The sequence below is a fragment of the Podarcis liolepis genome (genome assembly GCF_965112155.1).
Source record: "Podarcis liolepis genome assembly, chromosome: 2".
NCBI classification, from domain to species: Eukaryota; Metazoa; Chordata; class Lepidosauria; order Squamata; family Lacertidae; genus Podarcis; species Podarcis liolepis.
In genome coordinates, this window is record NC_139555.1 from 50,538,177 (window position 1) to 50,556,931 (window position 18,755).

The 18,755-nt window shown below is 38.5% G+C and overlaps 1 protein-coding gene and 1 long non-coding RNA gene across 19 annotated transcripts in view; one reads left to right on the forward strand and one right to left on the reverse strand.

Annotated features, from left to right (window-relative positions):
• CSNK1A1 (casein kinase 1 alpha 1) overlaps positions 1-18,755 on the forward strand; it is a gene marked incomplete at its 3' end in the record, with an annotated part of 42,308 nt that overhangs the window by 18,976 nt on the left and 4,577 nt on the right. For 2 of the 18 annotated variants that reach the window (XR_014520691.1, XR_014520692.1), the window contains 7 exons: positions 4,031-4,170; positions 4,936-5,014; positions 5,614-5,688; positions 5,908-6,014; positions 6,973-7,121; positions 10,057-10,307; positions 14,210-14,258. Coding sequence is in view for 15 of the 18 variants with exons in the window: in XM_083482599.1 (XP_083338725.1) it covers positions 4,031-4,170; positions 4,936-5,014; positions 5,614-5,688; positions 5,908-6,014; positions 6,973-7,121; positions 8,445-8,503 (609 nt within the window). Of the gene's footprint in view, positions 1-4,030; positions 4,171-4,935; positions 5,015-5,613; positions 5,689-5,907; positions 6,015-6,972; positions 7,127-8,444; positions 8,580-10,056; positions 10,412-14,209; positions 14,259-18,755 lie in introns of those variants that run through there. The other 16 variants (XM_083482591.1, XM_083482597.1, XM_083482589.1 and 13 more) reach the window with 9 other exon arrangements.
• Positions 16,969-18,751, reverse strand: LOC310697032. Its single transcript, XR_014520886.1, has 2 exons — positions 18,105-18,751; positions 16,969-18,068 (listed from the first exon to the last, which is right to left on the reverse strand). It is a non-coding gene; the product is annotated as an uncharacterized lncRNA (long non-coding RNA).

Here is an 18,755-nt window from a genome sequence, read left to right on the forward strand (position 1 = left end):
GTTTCTAAAGCTACACTGTAAGCCCTGGGTGTTGTGCAATTTAAGAGTTTTAACTTCTTAGCTTGCTCTAAAATTACTTTAGTTGTTGAAAAGTGAAGGAGGAGTTGGGCCTTAAGTATGGTGCTACTCATGAATATTACTACTTATGACTAGTGATGCTTTTACGTCAGGATGCTGGTGCTGGACAGGAAAATTTAGCTCTGGTGGGAACTTTTATTCCAGTTCAGATAGGTGATGTCGGTCCCTGGTCTGGACTGGGACCAGAGAAGTAGACAAAGTTGATTCTAATTAGGAGCTCCCGACCTGCTACTTCCTCTACAAAATATAAAACAATAAAAACCTACACTATTCATTCAATTACTAATTGCCATGTCTAATTTGGCCCATAGTACTCCACTTGCAACTGAAGCAGCTTGGCTTCCACAGCCTTATTCCTTGCCTGGTAACGTCCCTTTTAGACACCCTCCTCAGCAGAGAGGCAAACTTTGCAAACGAGCTTCAGAAGGTTTATTGCCATGGAAGAGGGTGTGTGGAAAACAAGTCCCATGTTTTTTCATTCACCTGCCTTTTGCCACTGGGTCATACTCTTTCAGAAATGGTTGGGAGCGGGTGTTTTCATCTCCAGAATTGGGCGCCTCACATTATCCAAAATTGCTAATGCATATTGCTTCAAAACACTCTGTTAGTGAAAATTATCAGAAATGAAGGAATGTATTGCAGATGATAAATATGCAGGGTCTCGTATTCCAGTCTGCCATATATTAGTGCACTAGCCTCACTAAAGATTGAGGTTCCTATGAGAGTAATTTTAAGTGAGTTCTCCCCTAAAAACTCACATGGAAATGAAGACCACCTGTTTTGTGCTAGTATGGAAAGAGGAATTTTGGAAAAGCCCCAAACTGCTGGTCTGAAATAGCATCTTCATTTAGATCAAGAACATTTTTTCCCCATTGCATTTATCAGTAAAACTGTTGTCCAGAAAAGAAGTTTTAATAATAAGATTTTGATCATTTACATCAGGCACCCCCCAAACTCGGCCCTCCAGCTGTTTTTGGACCACAATTCCCATCATCCCTGACCTGTCCTGTTAGCTAGGGATGGTGGGAGTTGTAGTCCCAAAACAGCTGGAGGGCTGAGTTTGGGGATGCCTGATTTACATCATAGATGCGTCTCTGAAGACCCTATCTTGGTACCTGTATATCACAACATTTGAACAAGTTTTAGTGAAGCAGTCTTGTCATTTATGCTAGTAGAGAGGAGGACATTCAGAGTAGTATTTGATAACTCTGGAAATTGCAAGTTGTGACAGTTACTCATTTGGGTCAGTAGTTCATTCTATATGTAGTTGCTTCCAGTTATTCATTTGTGATAGATGATTAGAGTACTTTTGTCTGCATCCGCTCATAGCTTGAAACAATTCTTAATTCTTTTTAAATGCTGCTTTCCTTATTCTTGGTTCTGTATGCGTCAATTGAACTGTGATAAGTGTAGAAACCAAGGAAAATAAATTACAAAGTATATCCATAAAGGCATTGGCAACCTGAAAAAGACAACTGCTTTGAAGTAGTTTTGGGGGTTGTTGTTTTTTAAGTTAAAAACTTGCATATTAGAACTTAGTTTTCTATCAGGTACTTAGCATATTAGAACTTAGTTTTCTGAAGAGTTTTTAGAATTATTTCTCCCCTTTAAACTGCTGCTTACTTGGTATAGAAGTCTGACTTAAAAACTTAGTATAATTTAAATAATTTGCACACTTTAAAAGTTAAGTATGGTTAAACATATATTGATGCAGCCCTATAGGTCTATAGGTCTTTTCTAACTTGTTCTCCATAGAGCCGAAGCGGATAAATTATTGTTATTTTATTTCTATTTTATTTTTATTTATTAAGTTTCTCTACCTCCCTTCACCTGAAGATCGCAGGGTGGTTTACAATATAAAAATACAATATTTTTTTGCCATAGTAAAAAACAAAAACAGAATCCCCCCCCACCCCATTTAAAAGGCTATAGATTGTTTAAAAAAGGGAGCGGGTGGTGCTGTGATCAAAACCACTGAGCCTGTTGGTCTTCCTGATAGGAAGGTTAGTGGTTCAAATCCTTGCAATGGGGTGAGCTCCCATTGCTCTGTCCCAGCTTCTGCCAACCTAGCAGTTCGAAAGCACACCAAAATAGATAAATAGGTACCACTGCGATGGGAAGTTAAACAGCATTTCCGTGCGCTCTGGCTTTTGTCACGGTGTTCCATTGCGCCAGAAGTGGTTTAGTCATGCTGCCCACATCACCCGGAAAGCTGTTTGTGGACAAACTCCCTCAGCCTTAAGCAAGATGAGCGCTGCACCCATAGTCACCTTTGGCTGGACTTAACCGTCCATGGGTCTTATACCTTTACTTCTACCTTTTAGATTGTTTAATTGGCTGAAGGCCCAGGAGAGCAGGAATGTTTTTGCCTGGTGCCTAAATATTGAGCCTCTCTGAGGAAATCATTCTACAAGTGAGGATACACCCCAGAAAAGCCAGAAAAGACCTGTAGATAAAGGGCCTTTCCTACATACTAGTCGAGATATCTGTGATGCGATGAATCGAAGTTCAGGAATTGTATCTTGCTTTGGTATAGAAAAGTTGGTAGGAGGTTTATCCTGTGGCAGTCAAATGTTGAATTCTACCATGGATGTATTTAACTACTGTATTTCACCACATAATGGCCACATTTTTATGCCGATTTTTCTTTTAAAAAGGAAGGGTGCAACTATTACACTGTGGCAACTTTTACGCAGTGAAATAATGGTAAGAAGCAACAACATGCTATTGACTCCGGTTTCTTTAAGAGGGCAATGGTACAATACAAAGCAAACGGCACAGACATTGTCCTTTCCATTCGAAATCTTGCCTTCTCCGTGTGCGAAGTTCTGTCAAAAGAAGAGGCGGCTTCAGTTGTCAATTAAAGTTATTTCTTCCTGGGTTTCTCATTCCCTTTCAATGCTATTTGCTCGTGCAGAGGTGGAGGAAGGAATCACGGATGGGTGGTGGAGGAGGTTGCTCGTCCGCTGCTTCCTCTTCTTGGCTAGGGTGGCCCCGGGGCGCAAGCTCAGGTTGGTGGCAGTTAACAGCAGCCTGGGCCTGGCTTTGCCTGGCCTCCTCCAGCTGGCAACCCAACGAGGGCCCGGACTCCCACCCTCACCCCCTCAGGAGCCTGCTGTGCCACCCCTTGGCTCGCATCAGAGTTATACCCTGCTGCTATTATGCCATGAATACTTTTGGAACAAATTTTAAGGTATCCAAAAGGGTGGTGCAACTGTTATGCAGTGGTGACCATTACGCGGTGAAATATGGTAGTGGTTTAAAAAAAATTAATCCCGCTCTTCAGCAAAAAAGGTACCCAGAGCAGCTTATAAATGACTTTAAAAAGAACTTAATCTCTGCCTTCAAGCTTATAGCCTAAAAAGACAAAACAAAAGGAAAGAGTGGAAAAACAAACAAACTTAGGTTCAAGTTGTAAGCTATAATTTTTAGTGACTGATTGGGAAAATAATAACAAAAACATCAGGGAAGCGAATTGAAAAATTTGAGTAGATTAGCTGTGAGCTAATAAGTAAGTGGCAGAAAAGCAAATTTATTTGAGAAACTAAAGCCAGAACACAATTGAATAAAATTGTGACTCTCTTTTTCCTAGTGCATAATTTTTTTTACCTAATACCTAGGTTTGAGACCAATGACTCAATCATATATTGGTCTACTCAGAAGTAAGCATTCAGTTCAATGGGGCTTGCTGCTAGGTAAAATACATGTAGAATCTGCCACCTAATTCTCACTCTGTATAGTATGAAGTTTTTCATTAGCCGATTTAGGAATATGAGTGTTCTTTGTTTGGATTAGTTATGATTCATACGACAGTGCTCCTCTTAGGCTTAATTATAGCTAAACTTGATTTTGTTAGATCCAGCGTTTCTAACAAATGCATTTTAAAGGCATGGGTGTAGTTTCCAAGCACTGGCTGGAATCCATTAAATCCATTTCATTATTTTTTTTAAAGTTATTCCTTATTGACTTTGGGTTGGCCAAAAAGTACCGGGACAACAGGACAAGGCAACATATACCATATAGAGAAGACAAAAATCTCACTGGCACAGCCAGATACGCCAGCATCAATGCACATCTCGGCATTGAACAGAGGTAAGGTCCAAGCAATTTCTGTAATGATGCTAGAAGCTGTAAATATTTGGGATCTTGAATGAACAAAACCTAAATGAATTTTAATTTCTAGCTAAAGAAATCAGCTAAGAAATGAAGGTGGATTAAATGTTCTCAACAGTTTTGTATCTTCTTCTTAAAATGATTCCCTCACAACAATTTCAGTAAACTAGGATCTGTCAAAGCCTGTTTTACAAATAAAACAATCCATTTCTTTCCATCTGGATGACACAATGTAAAATTCCCCAAACCCAGATTCTGTTCGTTAGTTTTGGTAAAGTATTATACTGCTAGTGTTTGGGTTTCTGTGTATGCCAGTTGTTTTGAATGGGGAGAGCTTGCTCTTACTATGTTTAAAACTATTTTGGTTGTTTAAATTTTATTTGCCTAGTTCTTGCTTCTAGAAAGATGGCTGAATAATATCATCTAGGTAGATTTCCATGACTCATTGAAAATGCTAAACTCTGCTTAGAGCACATTCGTATCTTGTGGTACTATTCTGCTTCTAGACTTCTAGGTCCTCATTCCCAAAATCAAATGTAGAATCTCATTGAACCCAAACAACTAAATTTGTTTATAACTCAGGTTATGTATTGGTATGTTGGCAGTTTTATTGACTACCAGCTTCCTTTCAAACCATGCTAAGTCCTCAGGTAGCAAGTGCTTTTATACCTTTTAAGCATAAACTAAAAAAAACACACCACACACATGCACACAAAAAACAAAACCCTGCCTCTTCCTCCACAGTCGTCGTGATGATATGGAGTCACTAGGATACGTATTGATGTACTTTAACAGAACCAGCCTGCCGTGGCAAGGATTAAAGGTATGTCATGAAATTTTACTTGAGGTTTATATTCTGCCCCCAATCCATCACTCCCACTAGTGTAGTAGAGAACACTGCTACACATAGTACTGTATACTTGGCTCAATTGTTAAAAAGTCCTCATAACTCCATGGTGTCAAATGTTTTCTCCACATATCTTGAATAAAACAAACACAGTACACGCACAATAACCATATGATGTAGGCATTAGACTGCAATAAATGGCATTCAGCTACATTCAAAACTTAATACCAGATTGACCTTCATTTCCTTTGCAATATATTATGGTACTGTGGTACCTCGGGTTAAGAACTTAATTCGTTCTGGAGGTCTGTTCTTAACCTGAAGCACCACTTCAGCTAATGGGGCCTCCTGCTGTCGCTATGCCTCCGTTGCATGATTTCTGTTCTCAACCTGAAGCAAAGTTCTTAACCCCAGGTAATATTTCTGGGTTAGCGGAGTCTGTAACCTGAAGCGTATGTAACCCGAGGTACCACTGTACTTGGAGATTTCATATAAAGCCTTTTCCATCAAGGTTCTGTCCATCTGATATTTGCAGCTGTCCTTGTGTCACATATATTTATCCATGTGTCCCACAGGCTGCAACAAAGAAACAGAAATATGAAAAGATTAGTGAAAAGAAGATGTCTACTCCTGTTGAAGTTTTGTGTAAGGTGAGAGAAAAGCTGTTGTTAAGAACGTAAACTGCTTTGGCAAGGAGCTATCTTTTCATTAGTAAAGTAGCCAAGAACCCTTAGACACAATATAAATTCTTTTCCTTGTTTTCCCGCTCTTAAAAAACAAAACTTGCAATAATCCAGAACTGATGTCTTGCATTTAAGACCTACGAGAATCTTTTCTGTAAGTCACTGTTTGACTAATTCTGTTTGCAGGGTTTTCCTGCAGAATTTGCAATGTATCTGAACTACTGTCGTGGCTTGCGCTTTGAAGAGGCTCCTGACTACATGTATCTGAGGCAGTTATTCCGTATCCTTTTCAGGTCAGTGGGGCTGAGGGTACCACAAAACCTTTGAGCATAACAGTGATAAACTAGCAAGTGCTTAGAACTAGAAAAAAAGTTCTGCTGACTTTTTATCAGATTTAACAGAAACCCGTAGCCCTCACCAGGATAGCCTTAATCTCTTCATCTGGTTGAGGATTAGCCTGTCACCAGCAGCACTGAAAACAAATATAACATGCGTTATCTTCTAACACTCACCCAGATCAGAGTCAGTTTTTGTTTTGTTTTTTAAATTGAGTAAATGCATGAATTACCTGTAAAAGATCAAATCTAGTATTTCAGCTGAAGAAACTACCTTTATTTCATTGACCACTTCAGTTAACTTGATTTGTCAAGAGTGGAAAGCCAAGCAGCATTTAAAGATATATGGCTGCAATAAAACAGTTCATGATGTCACATTTCCCAGGGCAATGGGGTTGTAAGCAAAATTTGCCCCAAATTTACAAGCTGGTTGGATGAATGTAGGCCTTGTGTTTTAGAAAGAATATGGACATACTGGGAAGGGGAATGGTCCTTGTATACTAAAATGGTTTTGTATCTGAAATTTCATGTTACTACCCAAGGTTCAAGCTGGTTTGTATGTGTAAGTTGTACATTAATTACAATGTAAGCTGTCCTTACCGTTTATAAATGTTGAATTGCTCAAAATGGATTACAGCTTTAATGCAGACTATTATAATAGAAAATGACGAAGATCCCAAGTGTCACATGTGATGGGACTCTTTGGATCTTGGCCAATACTTTGTAAATGACTGCTAAGTGGCTTTCAAACTTGCTGCGAACAGATTTTTTATTATTAATCCACCACACTACTCAATCTTCAAGTGTTTTACAAAGCATTATTAATGTTAGGCTTCAGTAAAATTTGTCTGTTATATAACGGCAATGTAGGTATTGCATTGCAGTGAATATTCTGCTTTCTTTTTCTGCTCACTAGGACTCTGAATCACCAATATGACTACACATTTGACTGGACAATGTTAAAGCAGAAAGCAGCACAGCAGGCAGCCTCTTCCAGTGGGCAGGGGCAGCAAGCCCAAACCCCCACAGGCAAGCAAACTGACAAATCCAAGAGTAACATGAAAGGTTAGTAGCCAAGAACCAAGTGACGTTACAGTCCAAAAATAATAAACACTAATTTGGATGTCGGTGAAGTTAAGTGTTAGATCAAGGAGGCCATTAAAAACATACATTTGGCTATTTAGTATTAAAGAAAACGGACGTCCTTGGGAAATTTGACTACTAACTTTAAACCAAGTGTCCTTGTTTTTCATATCATTTCTTTGGGGATGTTGGGTCATTTTAACCACTGCATCTTCTGCTCCCGCATTAACCCCTCTTCAAAACTGGCTTGGTGTTGGGAACATGACAAACAGTATGATCCAAAATCCTAGACCTAACACTTTTTAAGAGGAAAGCCTTCTGTTTACTTTTTCTATTGGGTCAGCATTTAGAAGCTTTGGTACGGGTACCTTTATTCTTGCATCCAAAATGAAGATGGAAAACTAGGCATGATCTCACTTGGAGTTCTGCCTAAAGCACTTGTGTGATGGATTTTTATTCCTTGGCATAGATAGTGTTAATTTTCCATCTTCAATTACAAATCCAGGCATGGATTATCCTGTGGGGTGAACTAATAAGGGGACTCTTTAATTTAAATTGAATTTTAACTGTCCATTATGTTAAGTTTTTGCTTTTATCAAAATGTGGATTCAAATGAAAACTGAATTTAATATGTTTTCAACACTGACACCTCTTAAACTGGTTTTCTATGAAGACCAAACCATGGGAGAACTTCTGTCCAAAGCTTAATAAATACAGCCCAGTACTGTATATCCTGGGCTTTTGTGGCTATAGGTGAGCCATGTCCTTTATCAGGTTGGCTTGTTACCCACAAAGGAGCTCACTCTGCTCCTTCCCAGAATGGGGGTTCCAAGATCTCTTAGGGTGATGCACAGGATGGGTAAGAGCTGAGGCAGCTTCAAGAGGTGACATCTACAAATTGCAAATGGTGGATGCCACATCTGCAGTAATTCAGGTTTAAATGGAACCCATTTTACAGCAGGAAGGTGGACAGTAAGATAGCTAGGAGCTGAGCCTGCTGCCAACCCGTGGTGGGAATGGATAGGGTTGTACCTGTCATAGGGGACCATCATGCCAGTCCTTGAATAAAGAGTCTGAAAAACAATCCTAGTGGGGGTGGTGGGATACACCTATTCCAAACAAGAAAGAATGAGGTGGAGCTCACAATGTGCTGGAGGAAATAGTAGAAAATCTCTCAAATTTTATTGTGCACTTAACACATTTGAAGCGTAGCCATTCACTATTGTCTTCTGAATAAGGTGTTAAAGGGGGAAGGGGGACAATGAAGGTCTATGAGTTAGTGAAGACTTCACTCTTCTTGAGAAGCAGAGTCTCCAAAAATGCCAGGAACTGGGGTGTCTGAAGAGAAGAGAAGCCTTCAGTGAAGCACTTTGAGACAAGACTGTGATGATTGTACCTACCTGTGCTTAACATGGAATAAAGTGAACTTACCTGCTGAAATTGGTTTGCATCCTGGTATCCGTGGGGCAGACAAGGTCAAAAGATAATAGAATGGAACAAAGAGGTCTGGGCCAAAGGGACTACAAGTCTTCATAGATTTGAGCATCCAGTTCTTGGCTTTAGCAGACAAGCAACCTATGTTTTACCATATTCATCCACTGAGTTCACTTGAGTTGCCTTGTAAGTCCTATTTTGTAGTCTCAAGTCCTTGAATACTGCAATTTGCTCAATTCACAAATGGTAAACATTATTACTCTTACCAGCTGAACTTGAATTACTACTTTTCATAAAATGGAAAAAAATAGTCTGTCCAGTAATAAGCAAATGCTTCTGAAAAGTCTGCTTAATCTTAAAGCAGATAATCTTGATCAGTGCCTTTACATGAGGAGAGGGAGACAGACAGACAGCAGAAAGCACTAATTTCGCATTTCTCCACCAAGTACAAATAATTCTGTAGGGCCAGAGGAATGTGAGTTGAACAAAACTTGAGATTGCTGGCTATTTTGTTATTCTGAGGTGGGGCAGAGAAGTGGATGCAACACAGAGAAGAAACTCAAGGCAGGTAGGGAAAGGACAGCTTTGTTTGCTCTTCTTAGCATCTAGGGTTGGTCACAATTAGCTGTTACACGACTTTCTGGCAAATAGAAGGCTCTTATTGGAAAATAAATTCTTCCAGTGTTAAACAAAATAATCAGGGGGGAGGTGTATTAAATGGAAACAGTGGGACAAAGAAGCAAGGCCTGGTTTTCAGAATGAAATGTTGTAAGAAATGCTTCTCAAGAAGAAATGACTTCAAATGATGTGGACCTATGTGAACACTCTGGATCAACTGGTTAGTAAACATTTTTGCACTTTTCTTATTTATTGTACCCACATATTGCTGTGCTAATATAAGCAGAGCATATTGGGGTGGATTATTTTGGAGTTTCAATGTACAATTAATTAGTGAATTTATGGGAATATGTTAATTGCACTCTTGCTGCTGCTGTAGGACCTCTGATATTATTGATTGTTCGGCATAAGCAAATACTCTGGTTGAAGATTGTGCAACACTTGTTATGCCATAGTGGAAAAAAAATCACTATTTAATTTGCTTTTGAGAGGGCTGACACATTGTTAAATATGAGCTTATATTTGGCTTTTTCCTTGTAAATATTTTGAAGTGACATCCACAGCAGACCAAGCCTCTGAATAAGAATTTATGAATGCAAACATTGTCCTAAAGGATGGTCACATCCTGTATTTATAGCAAACATTACTTGTTTTAGAGCAAAACAGCTCCGCAGAATGTAATAGTTTCCCATAAACACAATTCCTACGTGCTTTAAGCATATCCCAGGTCTATGGACCAGTGTGTGTGTGTGTGTGTGTGTGTGTGTGTGTGTGTGTGTGTTTTAAAGAATGGGTCTGGCAAATTTTACAATTAAAGCAAGTGTACTCAATTACAGAAGTTGACTTTTCATTGTTTTTGTTTCAGGGTCCATATAAGAGGTTATAACTATCCGTTTGCAACATCTACAGCTTCGTAGTCATCTGCTGGTGCCTCCAAAACCAGCAGTGCTGCAACTTAAATACATATTGGACAATAAACTGCATGCTTCAAACAAGATATCTTCATCCAATTGGAACCATGGATGATTTCATAATAGTAGTTGATGAAAAATGCTCTGTTTGTTAGTGCAACTAACCCTTTTGTGGGTGATCAGAATAAAATCTTTATTGGCACAGGTCAGTAATTATGACCAGGCTTTTATTTCATAAATCAAAATAACCATTGCTGAAAGTTACTGATTATGAGTGTGAGTAGTATGCAAAAAACAAAAACACAAAAACAAGAGTGGAAACTTGCTAGCTTGTCTTACTGGGTGGAGCAGCATAATGATTCAGCAAAAAGCTGTTTAGCTGAAAGCAGATGTTGGATTTATTTTTCGGAATATCTGATGTTAGGAACTCAACTTGGGAGAGGCAGGGGTGAAAACTTAAAGAGTTTGCAGCAGCCAGAAGCAATTCTGCAAATGTACAGTGCATAAGATCTGCATGATGGAGGAAACATGAAATGCCACAGATTTTATTTAATGGATCTTTTAGCCTACTGGAAATAAGCCACATTGAATACAGTAGGGCTTCTGAGCAAATATGCATAGGTTCAGGCTGTTGATGAAAGAGAAGAGTGTCTGAGATGAAGAAAACACTGAAATTTCAAAATACTTCTACAGCCAACTTGCTTTGACTTTAATGAAGAGAGCAGGTGGATTTAAACTAATTCTTCCCCAAGATACAGCTGACGTCAGCTGCTCTGACCTGTTGCACAGTTTGTTTATGAACTGGCCTATTCTAATGAACATTTTGAAGAAAACAATCACCACGCAGATTGAATTAGCAACTTTTCATCATTTCCTGAAGTAAAAAAAAGGTAGACTGCTTGGAATCTTGAAATCTAATTCATCACTTGTGTTACACAAAGATTACTGATGCTGTCAAAAATTTGGAAAGAAGACTACGATCTTGAAGAAAAATGTGCCAACAGAATTCAGTTGCAATATAAATCAAGCATTAAATTAACTTAATCTTCCTTGCCTATATTTTAACCCTGAATGCAGGTTAGATGCCTGACTGATGAATAAGACATTGTGACATAAGCTTTCTTCAGTAAACTCTCCTGTAACCTCAGCGCTAGAGGTTGGCTAGTCAAGGTATACATACCTGTTCCTTAACTTTTTTAAAGAAGGCCACTCACTCCAGTGAACTGGTGAAAGCTTTTGTTAAGCACCTGGAGACACAAGTCCCCCCTCCCCAAGAACTAAACCAGCTTTTCACAGCAAAGCCGCCTCAGCAGGTAGAGAGAGTGCTATTGGCTTCGTTTGAAATTCGGCAGTCAAAGATGAAAAATGAACTAGGAAATGAAAAAGCAATTTTTTCTTTGTTCCAGTCTATAAATACGTTGATGGTTTTTATTTGAAGGACATTGTAAATAGGAAATTATACGCTATTTGAGTTTGTATTTTAATAAAAGAATAGTCTTGGTTTTTTATGTTATCTATAAACATTGTAAGCAAAGAGTTAATCTATTAAATAAGCATTGTACCAAAAGCCACTTATTAAAAAGTATAATATGGAAAGTTTCATATCTACCTATATAGTTTTGAAGATTCTGTTTAGTTCAATATTGCTTAGTTCATCACAGCCACAGGCTTGTGGTTTACTGTAATTTTAGAATGAAAGGATTCCGTTAATATATTTAGATAGTGGAATTTTCACAATTGTCAGTTTACTTTCATTCAGGTACATAGAAAGGCAGTGCAAGAAGTAGTTTTATGCTTGTATTCAACTTTGCATTGTGTATTCAGGTGAAATTTCTATCAAACCCAACTCCTAAAACACCAAGATACTACAGTGGTGCCCCGCAAGACGGAAAACCCGCTAGACGAAAGGGTTTTCCGTTTTGGAGGTGGTTCGCAAAACGAATTTCCTATGGGCTTGCTTCGCAAGATGACAATGCCTTGCGAGTTCCTGTGGGTTTTTTTCCCCCCCCCTTTTTCTAAGCCGCTAAGCCACTTATCAGCTGATCCAATCAGCAGATAAACCGCTAATAGCGCTAATCCCCTAATCTGTCAATGGGCTTGCTTCGCAAGACGAAAAAACCGCTAGACGAAGAGAATCACAGAATGGATTCTTTTCGTCTTGCGAGGCACCACTGTACTGTGGCCACGAAAAGTTGGCTTTGACAGTATTTTTTCATCTTGTTTTGCTTTGTTTCTTGACTAGTAATTGTTTCGACTGGTAAACTTCCATCTCCAAAATACCACTGCAGACTGGAGCTGAATCCCCTTAATGTAACAAAATGTATGCACCTTTGGAGGAATACTTAGTTTCACTTCTGATTTTGCTAGTATTTAGTTTGGCTCAATACCCTGTGTAGAACAATATGAATGTAGCCAGACAAAGATGGTCATGGAAACATAGGAAGCCTGGTTTGCTAAACAAAAAACCCTTTTGTCTATGGGGACATCAGTATCCTAGATACAAAATCTTAGATACGGTGTTTGTGTTTAACCCCTTTTAGGTCCTGTACAATAGCCACTCCGATGTGATTTGAAAGTAGCTGGTTTACCTCCAAGAAAGTTGTAGGGTTTAATAAAGGTTATACACTATAACTGGAGTATGTCTCACAAGTTCAGTTCAGACTAGAAAGTGAGTCAGTATATTCTGTGTTAATATGCACCACCAAGTATATTTAAGCAACCAGTTGAGGTGCAGGGACGCTTTCTCTAGGTAGAACTAAGGAAACTTGCTTGAAAGTATTGCTCAGTTGAGAAGGGAAACCGAGATGTGCACTGCTTCTTGAGGAAAAGCTAAGTGCAGCAGGAGCAAAATAAAGGCTGTGCTGAAGTAATGTGTTAAGAGCTATCAGAGTAAGAAAGCTAATAGAATTGTAGCGTCTAACAACACAATAACAAGCTCTTCTCTCAATATTACCTTTCTAGACAGTTTTCTTTTTGTGGGTGAGAAAGGGGGGGGGTTCTGAATGTGAACAGTAAGGGGAGGGGTATTGAAGGGTGACATCACTTTAACTGCAACATCTCATGATGACATGCACATGTACAGTTATAGAAATTGCATGTTTTCTAATTTCACCCCAGACCGTGCTCTTCAATGGAGGTGTTCACACAGTTAGCTGTAAGCCAGTGATGTGCATACCACTGGGAGTCCGCCTTAATTTGGACATAAATATTGTGCTGCCTGCTGCTTTGGTGATTACTTAGTAGGCTTCCCTTTGTTTTTCACATTGGTAGTAATGGGAAAGGCAGTGGCAATGCACTTGGGGAGGGAGCAGTTGGAACACTAGTTCTTGTGTTGCAATATCATTGAAAATCTGAAACTTGGGGGTGGGGGACGACTTTCTGGAAAAGGTAAAATCTTTAAATGAAGGCTTCTATGTACTAAACCACTACCAGACTCTGATGCTTAAAAGATCTAACGTATGGGGTTTTCTACCATATTTAACTTATTAAATGTCTGTGTCTGCAGTATACATATACTGCTAATTCCATAGTATTCAAGGCCAGGCCCAGTGAGTGGTAATGATGAATTTAGGTCACTCTTGTATATTTACATTTCAGTGGAGGTTTTTTCTTCTTCCCTTTCAGTAACCTTAATTATAGTACAGTCAAGAGGTTGCCTGCTTAATTTCAAAATAGAAACCCAGTGGGCCAATTGCTAAGTTTTGGTCAGCATTATACTATCAATTTAAACTTGTAATTGAAAACTGGAAGACTGTCACCTGAACTAAATAAAGCTTTTTTCTTTGATACCACTGGGCTTGTGCCTCTGCAGTTTTTCTTCACTGAGTGAAGATGACAAACTACTGTATATATTAAATGCCAGTGTGCCTGGAGCTAGTGGTCTATAGTCTCTAACTGCATAATGTCAAGTCAAGCATGGGTTATTGCAGAACAATGAGACGTACAAGTGATGTTGACTCTTATCCTGTACCCTCTACTATCCACAGGAGCGTAGAAATATTACTTCAAAGCTTTTACTGTAGAGTAAATGCTTTTCTCCTAATGTTGGTACATATAGATGCTTTTGTTCAGAATAGCTTTTGCCTTAATTATTATTTTTGGTTTCAGATTAGCGCAGAGTTCAAGTTTTGTCTTACGTATAATCAACACATTTAAGGTAATTTCATTAATAAAACAATTTTGAAATGTTTTCGTACACTTAAGTAGATTTTTGTTTTTAATGCGGTTTGTCAAGTCTTGAGTTACTTTAGTTGTGTTAATTTCTGAACAACGGAAAGCACATTCTCAAAAAACAAATGTCATAGCTGTGTAACTGTCTTGGTGATGGTTCCTCCAGCAGATTCTGTCAAACTTAATTCTGAAGAGCGGAGTTAAACCCAGAAGATTAAAATTGTAAATTGAAACCATCTAACTTATTTCTGAGGGAAGACTTCTATCAGTACTGCTAATAATACCTAGGTATCTCATAACCCTTGTATCATACCTGACCTCTAATGCTAAGGCCTATGAACGGGCTGCATATTTTAAAATGCACACCAGCTATATTTGTTATGCAAAGGGTGTTTGTTTTTTAGTCCTTTGAAGTTTAGTAGTTTAATATTGAGGACAGTCAGAATTAAGTGACTAATTTAGACCAACAGACAGTGGGCTTGTGGGTTGCTGCCAACTTTCTGATTAATAGTGATTTCAGGTGTGCAACATGCAAATGTGCAGAAGAGTAGAGAGGGCAAATGATAGAAAACTTGAAAACTTCCAATCTCTACTCAGACTAAAAGTTTTGTAGGTGGTAGTCTTGAAAGCCACGAAACAATTGCCCCAAATCTTCTGACCTAGATTATAAGAATATTTACTTTCTGCAGAGGTGAAAGGAATTCTAGTGTGTCATTAGCCTACCTTACTTGTTGCACAATCCCAACATTACTGAAGGGAATAAAACATATTAAAAGCTAGTTCCAAAGATCTCCACAAACAATCGGGAGATCTTTCCACCCACACATGGCTGTTAATGATTTTTCTATTGGGTTGCAGCTCCCCAAAGAAATATTAGCACAGTAGATCATCTCCTGAACATAGAAAAGTTTCTCAGAAGCTGTGAAGAGGAGCCCAAGACATACTTATGATTAAAGAAGCTATAAGTTTAAGGAATGAATAGAAAAACTGCCAACACTGAAGAAGTTGGGAATGGGGTAGTTAACTGGCTTACATTAAGACAAATTAACTTAAAATGGATTTTAGTAATTTTTAAATTGTGAATCTACTGGTAAAATGTGACTGTTTATAAGTTCTGCTAGAATACTACCTGAATAAAAGAGAAGGTTATAGTTGCACACTTTAAAATTAACATGCTGAATTCCAGACTATCTAGGAAATACTGAGCTAAAAATTTTAAGAAGCTCTTCCCTCACATAACCTTTGTGGCTGCATACTAAAATGACGAGTTGTTGGAGATTAAACATCATACTGGTTCATGGATGTTGGCGCAGTGTCCTTAACTTGAAAATTGCCACTGAATCCACCTGTGTAGTTGTAGTTTGAAAATCTATTTCTGAGTGGTTTACAATATTCATATATTACTCAAGATCTGTAATGGAAGTTGGGAGAACAAATTTCCAGCTGTGAGAAAAAAACCTTACCAGCAATTTCCAGTCAGTTGTATTTTACTGGTTGGTCCTTTTCTGCACTTGTCCTGATCATGACCTTGCCTGGTTATACAGACTATTGGGAGTTTCTTTGACAACTGCTTCTCAGCCTATGAAGCAGGATGCGATGGTGGGTCACCAAAGCAGGCAGTTCTGTTTTGCTGATACTGAAGCTCTATAGCAACAGGACACAACATTGCATTCAGAAGTGGAAAAATTCTCTCCCCCAGGAAAGCAGCTAGCATGGGGATGACTGGTTCTCCAAACCTCGGGAGAAAATAATAGCCATAGGAAGTATGTTTCCCATTCAGTCCCAGTAAGGAATGGGGGAGAGAAAATGTAGAGGTTACTGACTGCTAAAATGTAATTCAGGAATAGCTTGAAAGAAGTTGCCTCTGAGTAGAACACAAATCCACATCATTCCAAATAAGAAAAGGCTCACCAAAAAACTTTCAAGGCCTGTTTGTGTGCTACTGAGTATTTGTCCAGGGAGATATATATATATATATATATATATATATTTGTTTGAAATGAATGTGAGATAAAGTCCTTCCCGAAACCTTTGTTTTTCAGTAACAGAGTTTGCTGTGCCTAGACCCTGTGTGAGAAGTCTCTGCCCCCCCCCAAACTTCCTCTTGTTTTCTAGAGGAATCTGTTTCTATAATTTATCGTTCTTTTAAAAGCCAGACTACTGCTGATTGGTCTCATAATTCACCCTGCTTTTGCACTACCACCCCATCCCTTTCTCTGGAAAAGGAAAGGTGGTTTTTCACTTCCCTCATAGAAGCTGTGCTGTCAGTGTTTTGTGTTTTGTGTTTGAGTCCCATCAACTGCTAAAATGTAGGTATTCATTCTCTGGCATACCAGCAGTACTCTGGCATACCAGCAGTGGTTATGAAGGGAGCTTGTGAATGAAGGGCAACAGTGTATATAGCTTATTTTTATAAAATGATTGCTGCTTCAATGTCAATGGAGATAGAAATAGAGATGGAGGAAAAATTGGTTTTAAATGGATTTATACGTGGAAATTGTTACAACCTAATTGAGCTTTGCCTGCATCAGATAGTCTCAGGTATTGAACGCCTGCCTATGTCTGAGCCACTTATCCATTAACAGTTATTTTTAAAGCCTAATTATACGCAGAATTATACACACAAAAACGTATATTGTAATTGCAACGCACACAAGTCCTATGTGGTACCATATTTCTGCAGCATAATTTTATTTATTAACACATGTATTCTTCTACAGCTATATGCATTGTTGTATGTATCTCTGTGTTGGTTACTTTAGGAAACCTTGAGCATGTATGTGTATAATAATGCGTATAATATATGTGAGTTGTTCATATTTTTAGTGGAACTGATAAAAAAGTAACTCATCATCAAGAATAAGCTTAGCATCAGTGTTTTCATAAAATTGTTTCCCTAATCTGATATTATAGTTTGTCTACTCTTGATGGCTTCCTTCATATATTTGGATTGGGTAGATTCCTTATGGAAACTGCACAGGGCATTTAAATAGATGTAAACAATTTGGATTTAGAATAAATGTGATTTAGTAAACATTACTGGGTTTATACGCATAATTAAGTTTCATAACATCCTAACTGGAACAGCTGCAGTCAAACAAAACTTTGCATCATTTAGCAGTATTGCAACGTAATTGTAAGGACTATTAAGCCTAACCTAATGCTGCTAAATGTTCATCAGCAGTCTGCAACTGCCATTCTGTGCTGGTAATCCCAGTAGTGTTTCTTACAATTTGAGAAACAACAAAGCTACATTAGATGAGAAATCACTATTAAATAAAACTCTTAAATGGGTTGCTTGTGGCTAGACTAAAATTTCTTTATTTGAAACGTTTGTCAAGTACTTTGATGCGACACACCTCCCCTTTCATTCAGAAAAGAGATCTCTCTGACTCAGCTCATTGGCAAGGACCAGACTGTACATTCCTTCTGAGAGAATGGATGCTGCTGGAAATTGCTGGATAAATGTGTATATGAATGGTAGAAAAGCAAAAGCATTGTTCACTTTTGTTTTGCTGAGGGCACACACCATGGCTTGATTTTACAGTAATCTGTACTGGTTATGTTTTATTGCAGATGTTGGCTGTTTAAGCAAGTCTCTCAATCCTGGTTGCAGGTGGCAACCATCCTTTGAGTCTCTTTCTTAGACCCATATTTTGGATTATTTGTAGTGGTGCACAACAAAATCTATAAAGCAGCAGTTTCAAACACAGATAAAAGAATTATCTCAAGTGACAATGTTTTTCTTATATAGAGAGCAAGTACTTGTAAGTTTCTAGCTTTTGTACCCACTTCCCTGGGAGGAAGCCCTATTGAACTCAGTGGGGCTTGCTTTTGTGTTGACATGCATAGGATTGCATCATAAGCCGTGTACCGGCTGCTCTTAATTCTACAGTCTGTTCCCTTGCACATTCATGAATGAGGGCTGCAAGCTTCGTTCAATGGATAGGCAGCAACTTGAATCAGTTGGACTTGAGTTAAGAATATGCTAGTTATTTCAAAGGCCACTTTTTCTTAATGTAGAGTATGAGAGAAGGCCACTTCTAGTGGCCTTTCTAACAGACCAGTTTCCGGTATCCTAAACATGCAAATCTATTTAAATATAATTGGCTAAAAGAAAAGTGGTTAATGAGCTAAAACTTAATTGTAAGCAGCCCTAGCATGAATGTATCAAGAACTATCATACTTCACTAATGGTGGTTGGATTATGAATAGCGATGCTGCGTTGCTAAGACTGGCGGCCAGTAGTAGCATTGCCTTAAGGAAAATGTGAATTATTGCATGCCTTTCTCTTGGTGTACAAGTAGGACTCTTTTTACATGGGGCAAGGCTGCTATCAAACAAACTCAATCAAGCACAGATTTAAGTCTGTAATTTTGAATTGAGTAGCATTTTCCTTCGAAGGCCATAATGTTTGTTTAAAGCCTCCCACTCAAGTGGCTGTTTTTTATTTCCAAATATCAAAGTGTTCTGTTTGCTTTCC